Source organism: Takifugu flavidus, chromosome 14 (assembly GCF_003711565.1).
Source record: "Takifugu flavidus isolate HTHZ2018 chromosome 14, ASM371156v2, whole genome shotgun sequence".
Lineage (NCBI taxonomy): Eukaryota > Metazoa > Chordata > Actinopteri > Tetraodontiformes > Tetraodontidae > Takifugu > Takifugu flavidus.
The window spans coordinates 8969158-8982415 of NC_079533.1; the positions used below are offsets into that span (position 1 = coordinate 8969158).

General features: G+C 45.5%; 1 protein-coding gene across 3 annotated transcripts; it reads right to left on the reverse strand.

Moving 5' to 3' along the window:
* Window positions 1-1406: 1406 nt before the first annotated feature.
* nlgn3b (neuroligin 3b) lies at window positions 1407-12456 on the reverse strand. 3 transcript variants are annotated; one of them, XM_057054597.1, is made up of 8 exons: window positions 12092-12456; window positions 9013-9455; window positions 8790-8922; window positions 7928-7987; window positions 7044-7193; window positions 6235-6420; window positions 4014-4803; window positions 1407-3376 (listed from the first exon to the last, which is right to left on the reverse strand). In XM_057054597.1, the coding sequence occupies exons 2-8, from the start codon at window positions 9268-9270 to the stop codon at window positions 2578-2580; spliced, it is 2376 nt and encodes a 791-aa protein (XP_056910577.1). In that variant the 5' UTR covers window positions 9271-9455; window positions 12092-12456; the 3' UTR covers window positions 1407-2577. The 3 variants fall into 3 exon arrangements, with proteins under 3 accessions (XP_056910577.1, XP_056910575.1, XP_056910576.1); XM_057054595.1 differs by having other exon boundaries at window positions 8790-9455; window positions 12092-12455; XM_057054596.1 differs by lacking the exon at window positions 7928-7987 and having other exon boundaries at window positions 8790-9455; window positions 12092-12455.
* Window positions 12457-13258: the final 802 nt, after the last annotated feature.

A 13258-nucleotide genomic window follows, 5' to 3' on the forward strand; every position in this document is an offset into this window, starting at 1 on the left:
AGGATGACGAGAACATGTGCAGATTAGGGGGGAAATAATTCCGTAGAATAAATACTGATATTCAAGCAACAGTAACAGCCATGAAAACTATCTGATGCACTTTGGGTGTATTATTTCTGCTCAGATGCCACTCGTGCCATTTCTCTACACTGATTTTAGCTCTTATTTTATGCTGGAATTATTAAATAATAGTCAGGTAGTTAGCTATCTAATTATTTAAAGATATTATTAATTGATTATTATCCCTGTCAATGAGCGAGAACGGCTGTAGCATATTTATATTGACGCAGCCTGCACAGTCTGACTGGCCTCACAGTATATTCGACCTTGTGACACAACTGTGTCTCAAATCTAGAAGCACTTTTAGAATTGTGGTAACATTGTAGCACTCTGAGTTAGAATGTGTAACTGTTTACTGTGAGACTGATACGCTTGCCAATATTTACCCGTGGAAATCAGTAGTAGGCATGTGTTTATGCTGGGGAACAGGTAGCCCTGTGGACGTGTTTGCAGCACCTCCCCGCCTCATTATGATAATACGCATTGTGTTATCATTTGGCAGAGTGAACAAACAAGCATCACACAAGCAAGCATGAGCTTGGAGGACAGGATCGCATCAGGCTCACATAGACGTGGGCTGAATGGCAATGGCCTCCCGTGGAGAGAGCCTAAATTATTTGTGTCAGCGTACAGCGGAGAAGAGGAAGGAGCGTGTTCGCTTGTGTGTTTGATTGTGTTTGGTGTTACGCACTCCGCCGGCTGTTTGCCGGGCTACCACGCTCCAGGTGTGTGAAGCTTAACCCCACAAATGTGGGAGGAAAACCTTCACAGCCTTTCAAAGACAGAGGTCATCCCGGCTCTGCCTCATTAAAAACCTCCCAGTAAATGAATCTACTGGCGCTCAGTTTTGTCTCTATTATTTTTGACTTCAAAACTTACCAAACTGAATTGGACAACTAATCAGCGGACTGCACAGGAGGAACGTGATGTAATGCTGATGCTGACATGAAAACATTATTTAATAGGACGGATATATTTGTAGCCACAGATCTATGTAACTGTGCCTACACCTGACCCATACCCGCCTATATCTAACTGGATTTCTAGATAACTACACGATCTGAGGACACTAGAGCAGACATTTGGGCGGACTGGTATCAGACAGAGGGGGGGTTAGCACTGTCTCCTCACAGCAAGAAGGACAAGGCCAGGGGATTTTCTCGGTGGAGTTTGCATGTTCCCCCTGTGACAGGGTGGGTTCGCTCCAGATGGGTGGACGGTACCAAACATGGCTGCCCGCAGGAGGAGCAGACAAGTCCGCTAATATCAGCCTAGCATAAAAGGACATGCTATCATATGCTACTGCATTCCTGCATACACAGCAGAGTATCTACATTGGACAAGACTCACCAGTTCCAAAAGTCTTTTAATGGTTTTCCTTTAAACAACATTCGGATCATTTCAAATTAATCAAAGTTATTAATCATGTTTGACTGACCCACATATAGAGCTTATATTTCGGTAGATGGTCAAAACCACCGGTCATGACATACCGTTTTCAAATGAGGATATTTAGTCGGTATCCATACAGTTACATGTAATTACAGCTATTGTTCTGAATTCTTTACAGTATTCATAAATGAAAGACAAATCAAATGGAAGTCTAAGTTTATTCTGTACAAAGAAGCCAAGCTGAAAGAACCATGAGCTGGTTTGAATAGGAAAACACATTTTAAGCAATTCTATTTTATAGCAAAGCCAAAGGTATATTTGTACAACATATTTAGCCAAATTATAGACACAAAAAAAAGATGGTGCAAGGATACTGGAAAATAAGACTAGAATCTAGATTACACAACACATACTGTACGCAAAACGGAATGGCTAATTAAAACAATGGTTCATTTACATTTGTGGAGCTCTTTTCTCGCACACGTGCACGCTCACCCCAGGTGCGCGCCCTAACACATATGCAGCTGCTTTTGTTTGCACTAGCAGGTATTTCATCATATATCTTGGTAAAATTTTTGCACGCATGAGCAGGAAAATTCAACCAAATTTGAAGATTCTGGGCGTCTGCAGTTACTCTTAATAACAGTTACAAGGTCTTTTTTTTTTTTAATGCAGTAATAATAGTGTCATTAGAAGCAATGTGCCAGGTGAGATGTTCATAAAATATCTGTAACAATAATAATAATAATAACATCAACACTGGTTATGGTCTCCACCATGAGATGAACGAATTGATCAGAATAGACTGAGTAATAAAAAGCTTATCATACAAATCCAGCTGTATAAACATTATACTAAGTTCTTACTTGGTAAAGTCCCCAAAAAGCCAAAGTTGAACATGAAATGCACTTTCTATCTTTTCGCCTGCCTCTGAAAATGACATTATAAAATGACTGCAGTTAGGTTTCCTATTGTGGGAGCGCAAAGGCAGGATGTCAGCGGTTGTACATCTTTGGAAAAAACAAAACAAAGGTATTGGATTCCTATTTTACCTACATATCCTAAATACAGCTATACATTTTCAGGTTATCTAAGTTTAGGCTCCCTTCAGCTTCCTCTGTCAAGCTATACCCGTGTGGTGGAGTGGGTGCTGGGCAGGCCTTTAGAGCTGTACCCAGCAGGGAAGGTGCTGTATGGACTCATGTTGGACAGGCCCATCAGTGAATTGGGGATCATGGTGATGTTGTTGGGGGTCATCAGAGGGATGTCGTCAGGGGAGTGGCGCTGGCTGAGGGAGTACTCCATACTTGGTGAGATGTGAAGAGGATTGTGAAGGGCCTCACACTGGTTCCTTTGCTGGGATGACTGGCTCTCATCTATGGTGCTGGTGTGGCTCATATTGTTACCCTTGCTATCACACTGGGGACTGGGTTGCTGGGACGTGTCCTGCCGGCTGCGTTTGTCCTTGCGGTAATAGAGGGCGGCGAATGCCAGGACGTTGAGAAAAAGCAGGGAGGCCCCCACAGCAATGGTAACGCTGAGCTCCGTGGAGTAATCTCTCGGGTTTGGCATGATGAGAGGACCCATCTCCCTCCCGCTCTCTCCGTTGTTGTGGCCAGAGGATGCAGGTGGTCGACCGGTGGTGCCAGATCGCTTACCATTGGACTGGGTGGGATCCAGTGGGGTGACCTTGGTGGTGGTGGAGGAGTAGTGGAACATGTCGTGAAGGTTGTACAGATGTGGCACCAGGTGTTTCCAGAAGGCCACTTTGGTGGCCCGGTAGTGATCGCGGATCCGAGGCTTCAGGCCAATGTGCAAGTACAGCTGATCATAAGGGTCATACTTGGACCAGGCCACCTCCTCAAAACGGTTGGCCTTGGTATGGATGAACTTGGTGTCCTGTGGCACAGGCTTGTTGGGATCCCTGTAGACACATCACAGAAAGCAAAGCCGGCCAATTTGGTTTAGCTTAATGGACAACATGACAAATATATTACAAACACTTTGGTAAAATTTGAGAATAAAAAAAACAGATCCAAAGTTTACTGTCCAATAGCAACCTGGGATATTCAGCCCTACATTATACTGAGTCACGGTAGAGATGACAGAGATTTATGGACTATCACCGTAATAGTCTCCCCGTCAACACACCCTTTTTGTTGAACATGCTGTACGCATTTATCAGCATTTCCTTGTAAATTTTAAAATCCATCTCCTCTAGGAAGCCTGCCCAAAGAGATAAAACTTGATGTGCACTGGGAAAGATTATCCCAAAGCCTCAGCGGTCTGTTCAAGACTCAGCTTTGACTTTATGTTGTATTGGCTGCTTGTATCCTCTACAGGTATTTAATGAGAGTGTTAAATAAATATCACTTAAAAAACACTTGAAGGTCCTCTAATTCATTCCATTTCAGCCGGTAAATCCTGTTTTGGAAGCAGATTCATGCTGCGTCATGTTTCTGCCCAGTGACAACCAGAGCTCACCAGTCACTTCACTTGATCTGTGATGTCACTTCACTCGATCTGTGATGCCACTTTACTCGATCTGTGATGTCACTTACCCACTCTTGGCAAAGTTGGTCCAGTATGTCATAACCACCGCACTGAGCATGATGTCATTCCTGGAGAAGTTACATGGGAACAGGTCGGTTGGGCCCACCATGGGGATGCCGAACACGTAAGGCACCTCGTCACCATGCGCCGAATCTGACCACACGGGCTTCATGAGGCTCTGACAGTGGTGGTAGAAGGCGTAGAAGTAGGTTGGCGAGCCGTAACGAGCGTGCAGGTCAGCCGTCACCACCGAAGGCTCCACCCACTGGTGGTCAGTGAAGAGGGCAACCAGGGTCTTCCTCCTGGTCTCCGGGTTGTCCTTGTCAGCCCAGTCTGTGTACATGAACTTAATTGTCTCCCTCAGCGTGTCTTTTCCTTCCGGGTAGCCGTACAAACTGTCTACAAAATCTGACACCGCAAAGTCGAAATCGCTTCCGGACACGCCGTCCTCCAGATCCATCACATTCTCCACGAAGCGCAGCCCCTCGCCCTGATTGACTCCCAGCATTATATCATAATTGAGGAACTCGCCCTGCTCCATCAGGATCTCTGGGTCATCTGGAATGACATCTCCATCTATGACGGGACCGAAGGCCACGCGATATCGGGCAGCTTGGATGTCTTGCTCCACCAGCTCTTTCGCGCTCTTCTTCTGCAGGCAGGAGACCATGTCAAGGGTGTCCAGCACGTTGCAGCCGACTCTCTCGGCCAACATGCGGGTGTACTTGACTGGTTGGTAGTTAACAGCCCAGCTGGACAGTGCTGACCCACTCTGGATGATAGCTCTGTGGAACAAACCTGTGCACCAAAGAGAGATGGAGAGAGAGAGAGAGATGGAGAGAGAGAGAGAGAGAGAGAGAGAGAAGGCAGGTGAGATAACCAGCTCTGCTCATTCATGGCCATGAAATCCAATTTACTGAATTGGATTTTTACTAGAAACCTTAATAGCACCCTAAACAACTTAAAATAAACACACAATCCATCTTCTAAATACTCCTATCTGCAATAATCTTTGGCACACAAACCTAAAAAAATCTGGATAAGATGCACTTTGAATAGTTTCGATAAACGACACTTTAAGTTGAGTCCTGCAAAGTCGGTCCTGGGCCAATCATATAACACTCCCTTTTTATTGATCCATCACGAAGCATCTTCACCATCATACAGCAGCTGAATAAAAGTGCGGCAGAGCTTCAGAGGAAGGGTCGACTTTCTAATTATTTCGCAGCACTTGTAGAACAGTTAATAGAGTCCCTCTGAAAAAATCAACATGGCGTGCACGGAGACTGCTGATGGCGAGTGCACAGCGGTGAGTCTGTGCAGAGAGCTGAATATGCAGTCACCCCGATCCTTCAGTGTTGATACAGTAAACACGCCGCTCGGTTGAATTGTTTCTGCGCTGTGCATCCGCTCTGTCTCCGTGGATTTCGCATCCCACACCTAAAAGTGACAGTGATATGAATCATGTCAAGAAATACTCTGCTGAGGCTGAGCGTGGCGATGCCTACGAGAACAACGCTGGGGCAGTGTCACTTTCTTCCTTCCCTGCTGTCATTTATTTAATTTATTTAGTTTTTTCCCAGGGCAAACCGCTAGCTAGGCTACTTCAAAGACAGCCAGAGGTCTTTGTGCGTTTGCTGCAGCCCAGGGAGAACATCAAACACAAACCACAAGAACGGACAGTTGCCACAGCTGCCCTCGCGTTAAATAAGCAGCGTTGTTTCTGTCCTGCAGAGACGAGCACAAGCAGGAGATCATATGCAATCACTGACATCTTGTAAGGGGAAACATGGAGGACAGAGTTGGTATTTTGTGCGCATGCAGCCAAATTGTCTTCAACCAAGGTTTTGATAACATAAAAGATCATTTTGGAATTCAAGATTTTGCTGAGGCGCTTTTATTACCTTTCATTTGATCCAAAATGATTGAAGCATTAGTCTGTTTGAAAGAGGCCAGAGGTGAACTCAACAACCTGGTGAAGCATTTTTTTGCGTTTTGCATCTTTGTGAAGCTTTTAGACTGATTAAAGTAAGTAGACAGGGACAAAAGCAATAAATTACTAAACCCTCAATTGCCTTGCTTACTTCATCTCTATGACAGACTTGCTAAAGATGAAGTAAAAACGAAGAACAAACATTTCAAAAAGCCGAAAACGTTGTCACTTGTGCACGTTGATAAGCTAACCGCAGCGAAGAACTGTGTCTTCAGAGCTAAGTGACCCTTTCTTACCTTCTGAGTGGTGGGACAGAGTCAGCAGGCTGACACAGGAAGCTCCGATTCCAGATCCGAATACAGTGATGCGACCCGGATCTCCTCCAAAGTAACCAATGTTCTTACTGATCCAACGGAGCGCTTGAATCTGATCCAGGAGTCCGTAGTTTCCTTTGGCCGCCTGGTCTCCGGTACTGAGGAAGCCTGAGGTGCACAGAAAGGCAACAGAACCAGTGGTGAAGTCCAGATCTTCAGCTTGTGTCAAAGCTTTGATCTTAAGTTGTAGCCCAGCGGGGCAACCAAAAGAACCAACAGCATTCCCCCTGAAAAGAAAATCAGCTTTTGCTCCACTGACGGCGTCATGACTGCTTTTAGTTTAGCCTCTGTGCAACAGCAGCGCTGCTCAACAAATCGGAAAGCTCTCTGCACATATAACTTCATATGATTTGGAGTGCATGAATAAATAAATGCACTTGTTTCTTTGCGAGAATTTAGTTAATCTTCACAGTAGCTCTGCCGCCCGAGTTTATTACTTATTCCTTTTCCAAGTCTTATTTAAAAAATACAAAGCGTCTTGTCCTTGGGAATGCTGCAACCCTAGATCAGATCAGCTAGATTAATCTAAAAGGATATATGAAAGCCATTCTAGAAACCGATGCATACCTTCATCAATTTCCTCTGATTATACTATTAGTTAAGGCTGTTGAACCAGTCTTTTCACAGGTCGTCTTTTTATGGTTGATTACCGACAACGTTCTCAACCTCTCAGACTAAACAAGGATTAAAACCCCCATTTGAAGCTCCATTAACAGAGAAACTGCCGTCACCTAATATTCCGATCCTGTAGTTGAGCGTGACAACCACAACATTTCCATAGCTGGCGAGCACGCTGCCGTCCATCATGTTCCCAGTGCCCTCCATGTAGGAGCCTCCGTGGATGTACACCATCACAGGTCGGGCTTCGGAGTCCCGGATGTCTGCAAAGTCAACACACACACACACACGCACACATTCATTTGTTGACAGGAGGGAACACTAATGAAGCGTCGTCGACATCGCTAGGCTTCATATCACTGCGGCATTGTGGGTAAAGACGGCTTAGAAGAGGTGCTCAGAAGCAGCGACAGGCCTGTGGTGTGCAAGCTGTAATGAGATTCAATAAATGTAATGGAAAATACACAGGGGGAGTATGAAAAAATAATGTGACAGATAAATAGAAGAAGCTGCGCTACTGGTGATCAAAATCAGGCAGTTTGATCCATGTTCAACAGTTAAATTCTATGAGGCATGCACAAGCATTAAAGTCATGTTTAGGTTGTGCAGTGGGCACTTTATCTACTGCTACAAACTCAAACTTCAATAAAAGTAGAAACTCTATATTTCATGCTCGGAGACCAATTTGTTATATTAACCAATGGCTGTCATTTACAGGGTTGATAAGAAGGATGAGCATCAAATGCAACACCGTGATCGATGTGCAAGTCAGCGGAGATCAAATTCGTACTGTAAGCGCTGCTGCACAGGACAAGACGAGCAGCAACAGCAAACTTATGTAATCATAAATCAGGCTGCTTTTTTCTCTCGCTCTCAATACACTGAAAATAACAGAGCCCCCCACAGGAGACAAGAGCTAAGAAGTCGAGGATCTTAATCCTCCAAACTGAAGGGAAAAACAATCCATGCATCGAGAGTCCAAGCTCACGAAAAATACCTTCCGATATATGAGTCTCAGCGTGTGAGAAAGCCGCCCCCTTTTTCTTGTGCTGGCTCCCTGGGATTCACATGAAGAAAAAAAAGGTGAAAGTCATTTTAGCAGTTGCAGACAGTTTCAGGAGCTTTTCAACAGCTGCAGCATGTGAGTCGGCGACGCCAAAGCTATTAGTTGGTGGCCAATATCATTTGTCCTCTGAAGTGTTACAGAAACTTGCAGTTGGAAGTGCTGCAGATGCACAATCAAAAGTTCCGCATCGGTGAAACGAGTAATGAATTCACGGAATGCCGTAGGTGTTTTTTAAATAAACACCGACCGAGTCTGAAGAAGTAAAGAGACCCTGATGGGTTGCGCTATTTCCAATGTCACACGAATGGAAATGGGAGATTTCCTTTAGGCAGCAATCACTCAGAAGCTCGGTAAGATGTTAGGCTACACCGTTTGCTGTTGATCTGTTGTTGCTATGATACGGATAAGCCAAAGACTGCGCCACACGTGGAAGCGGAATACAGTTTAGCTTTGCACAAAGAACATTTTACTAATGCTGAATTCTAATGAGGAAGGTAATTATAGATCGGAGTACTATGAATTAGAAATGTGTTTGCTAACAGCATCTATAGGCACAGTCCGTCGCCATGACTACCAAGTAAAAACAAGTAGATTCCCGCTTGGCTCTTCATTTTGAAAGAATTCAAACTAAATAAAATAGTGGTGACAGCGCTACTGATGGTGACTCAGCCCTTGGTGGCAGCACATGAGAAGCGGTGGCTGACGTGCTTTATGGTGACAGCAGGAGGAGGTGGGGAGCAACAGTGAAGCCACGAGGAGCAAGGAGCAGTGCACGCCCAACGCACACACTCACCGTCGTCGGTGGGAGCGTAGATGTTCAGATACAAACAGTCCTCGCTCTGATCCTGAATGTAGGTGGCTACTGTGTCCAGGTTGTAGGTGAACCAGATGGGCATCATGATCTCTGGCACCGTGTTGTGGATGTTCTGAGGGCACACGGGCATGAAGTGAGTGGCGTTCTTGACCCCTGACCATGAGGCGGGCTGCTCGGGCGGCATGAAACGCTTGTCACCCACAGGGGGGGCGGCGTAGGGGACCCCCAGATACTGATCAACGGGCCTGAGCACCTCGCTGGGCACAGGAACCCTAAGGCCTCGCAGTTTCCCAAACTGAGTGGTGACTGTTGGGTAGAATTTCTGGCTGGTAGTCTTGGTGAAGGACCAGCAGGAACATAGTATCCACCAAAGAAGAGCACAGTGGGTGATGGTCACAGTCCCTTGCTGATGTAGCAGGTGTGAAGGCAACAGATGGTCTCTGAACGTAGCCAGCCACATGATCTGGAGAGTGCCGCGGAACAGCACGGACGCACGCTGTAGTGTCTGCTCAGCCCCTGTGCACCCACCCTGTCAGACAGGCATCACCCACGGCACCTTCGACTCCGACGGTCAGCAAACCCAAACACACCTCAGCCGAGTACGGACCGCCCCGACTCCCACTGTTCATCGCAGTAAACGCAAACCTGTAAACAAGAAGAAAAACAAGGCAGACACCAGGATAAGTGTGTGAACGTTGTTATTACAGCTGACAAAATGATTGAATCTCTGATGGCACCGTTTTATACGATTTTAATCTCTTGGCGCAAACTGAGCACTGAGAAGAGGAGGTGATGAAGGATTCTGTCAAATCCGTCTGCTCTGAGGCTGGAGCGATGTTACAAAAGCATCTCAATATAAAAAGGTGTTAAACACACTTTGGTCAGTCCTTAAAAGCAACAAAGAGAACACCGAAAGCATCAGAGCTCCACCTGACAAGAGAAATCATTCTGATGTTTAGGGACATAATACAGAGCGTTTCAGAGACACTCGCCAACAGGAGGTAATATTCATGCTGTGGACATCCTTGTTTGTGTATTACATGCCAGGTACACTGTCTGGCTCATAAGGGAAGCGTCTCAGAACCAGCACGTCTGGACCACACTGGCACCACCCCCACCATAGAGCAGAGTAATTGTAGGTTAATTGGAAAACGCAGACAGTTTGTGTTTAATATCAGAGGAAAAGGATCCTTTTGTGCCTCTTATTTTTAGAATTGGATTTGATTTCGCTTGGAATGCTGCCTATCTGCATGCTGCATATTATTATGGAGCATATTCCTCTATTGTTTTATCACGTTGCCGCGCAGAGCTTTGCTGCTCAGTACTGAGTGTATGTTTCCCTCTTTAAATGATGGATTCTCGCGTGTTGAGGAATGACTCGGGCTTTGCTAATTCCAATTAAGATCATCAAAAATGCACACTTTCAGAGGGCTTCAGAAGCCGCCGTTAGTATGCTGGGCACCAGGCTCTTCAGCGAAACACAGGCAAAAACAAGCTTGTTACCCTAATCAAATTTATTGACATGTACTGCCTGGATCTTTGTCAAACTCTGCAGCGAAACAGCTTTCCCTCAGTCTGATGAACCTACCTATTTAGACCGAGGACACTTTCCTTCCTTTCTAATATAGCTGGCTAATTAACCAGCGAAGCAGCGCATCGGATTTCCCTTTTCCCTCAAGCATTTTGTTTACACTGGCAAAAAAAATTAACACCAATAAATGCTAATCTCCCTTTCACATGCAGGTGCAGAAGAGACCTTTAGTGTCTCTGTGATGTGTGTGTGTGTGTGTGTGGGGGGGGGGGGGGGGGGGGGGGATCAGCCTAATATTGCACAGAATTAGTTGAGAATTATTGCTGCCACAGGCCACTTTGTCCGTGTTAATGAATGTGCCCAGTAACCAAAGGAGGACGATGCTGTCTCTCTCCGTGTCCTATCTGCTGTGTGACAGTGATGTAGAGCTCCCGGGACATTAAAATAGGAGGGACAGAAAACAAGATACCCCCCCCATCCTGTAGATCAGGGCACATTCTGCTTTGAAACTGGTAGTGATCATTCATCATTCGGAGGTAAAAATCTTCTCTGCTCATGTCTCCGGCTCAAGCCGTGGACCGGATTATAACAATTAGCAAGGAGCTTTTACAAAATTATATATATATATTATTGGTTTCTCCAAAGTTGGTTGATGTCGGTGGAACAGAAGCACCAAAAAATTAAAAGCTGGTGTAGATGGGGAGAGGGGGGGTGGTGGTGGTTTGAATTCCCTTTCAATCCCAATGAAATCAGTCTCATTCGATGGGGATTTGGACTGGATGTTTTTTTAAACTTTAAATTGTTTAGGAATGCATTCTTTGACCTACAGATAAACAACCCTCCAACTTATCAAATATGAATAACATTTGAGATGATGGCAGCAGAGAAAGTTTAAACAATCGAATTTGGTTAAATAGGTGTGCCTGCATCAATCAGCTGTTCAGTCTTTCGAGTTTCACACCTTTGACATATTATTGTTACAGCCTCTTTTGCACCTGACGGATGCTGGTGCTGGTGATTTGGAGGGGACGGTGGGGTACTTTGGCTTTCCGGGAACCTAACGCTTTAATTCCCATTTGACTGGCTTGATCTCAATTACAGAGCCATTAGAATGATTGCTCTAATCACGTTTCTCGCTCAACCTTCCCTACGCACATCATCGACAGGCACACAATTCAACACCAATTCAACACTAATAAAAATCTCGGCGACAACATTTTATCGATCAGGTTCCAGTGTAGCCCGGGGTCCTCAGACATGAAGTCTTTTGTGGAGGAGCACACACACTACATCAGATGCCAAACTGGGCACCAATTGCCCTTGCAACATAAAAATCGACTGGTGCATGGATCAAAAAGGGCTGACGGATTCCCAAATATTCCCACCATTTAGCAGCGCAATGACAAGAGGAGCGCAGATAAGACACAGGTAGCATTTAACACGAACCGCTGGCGCTTTCTGGAAGAGATGAATAAATCGGTGGGGAGAAGACGCACAGCCACAGCCCAGATAGCATCGGCAAACTGCTGTAGTGTGTGTGTGTGGGTGTGTGTGTGTGTGTCACGCCGTGACTGAGAAGCCCTCTTTAATAGGTAGGACGTTGTTGAATTAAAGAGGAAAAAAGCCAACAAATGCTCCACCGATTTTTATTGCTCCGATTTTGTCCCGGTGCCAGTCAGTGATCAATCCGATCAAAGATCGTCCCACGGACAGAAAAAAAAAACCCCTCCGAGCGTTTAGGTTTACTCACCTGCTTTTACAGAAGCTGAGACCCTCTCCGTGCCGAGATTGCATCCATATTCCACCCCCCGCTTTCGCTTTCAGACCAAATGCCGTGGCTAAAATGTCCCTCCGATTTCGGTATCAAACCCGCGGATCTTTACTACTCTTATCTCCTGCTTTGCACAGTCTGTGTGCTTTGCGCATTCACGACGCCAAGGTCAGGAGCGCCAACGGTTTTAATGGAGCGCCCACCATAGAGATCTCACTGCCAGCGCGTTACTAGGCAACCGCCGGGATACGCCAGTGCATTAAATTCACCCTCCAACAACCGACAAAATCCTAATTTAGAAACCATTAAGTAACCACCTTAACCCCGGACAGCACTCACGTACTCATGCGCCTTTCACTGGCACAAAACCCGTGTGCCAGATAAAGTGTTTACAAAGAAGTGCTCCCGCTGTGCACGCTGAGAAGATGTGCATTTCCAATGCATTACATTTAATTGGCGTGAGGCTTTTAGTGGGTACGCTGTGAGAGGCATGGCAAAGGGGATGGGAATAATCTGGGAACGGCCAGAAAAATACAAACCATCTTTCTTTGAGATTCCTGGCCGCCACTGTAATAACCTGTGTTTTAAATTAGATTCTTAATCAATGTTTGTTGCGAAGCCTGAACACACGCCCTCATCAAGCCCCCCTTCCCTGATCACTATGTGAGGATTGTGTGCAAAAAGGCATGGCTGTGACTGGAAAAGGCACACTTGTTTAATAAAGTCCACAGGCAGTGCATTGATTTCATGTAGCTGTTCTTAACCTGCTCCGAGGAGAAAATGACAACAGGTAACAGGAAATAAATCCAAGGACAGTTTATGAATCCGGGGTATCTTAAACAGGAAATCATTAAAATGAGTGTGTTGTTGCTTTTTGCACTCCTTTAGATAGATTCCTGGCTGTTTAGTTGCTGACAGTGCAAGCGCTTCCTCCTTTTTTAATGACCAGTGGTCATAACTGCTGCACAAACTGTAGAGCTGTGAGACCAGCTCAACATCTCTGCACCTCATCTTCTGCATGCTTCATTCAGTTCCTTTAAAAAAGAAAAACACCCATATTTGCACACGCTTATGTAGAGAATATACTGGAGCATCTGTTCCTTCATGTGTTCCTGAAGCTATGTTGAAGTATTTTCCCTGTGATGC

Excerpts from the sequence above, each read along its gene's own strand:
- nlgn3b (XM_057054595.1), bottom strand. The coding sequence starts at position 9,270 with ATGTGGCTGGCTACGTTCAGAGACCATCTGTTGCCTTCACACCTGCTA. Across the intron at positions 7,988-8,789 it reads CTACGCTCCCACCGACGACG|GGAGCCAGCACAAGAAAAAG; the intron begins GTGAGTGTGTGC and ends TGTGAATCCCAG. Across the intron at positions 3,377-4,013 it reads ACCAACTTTGCCAAGAGTGG|GGATCCCAACAAGCCTGTGC; the intron begins GTAAGTGACATC and ends ATGTGTCTACAG.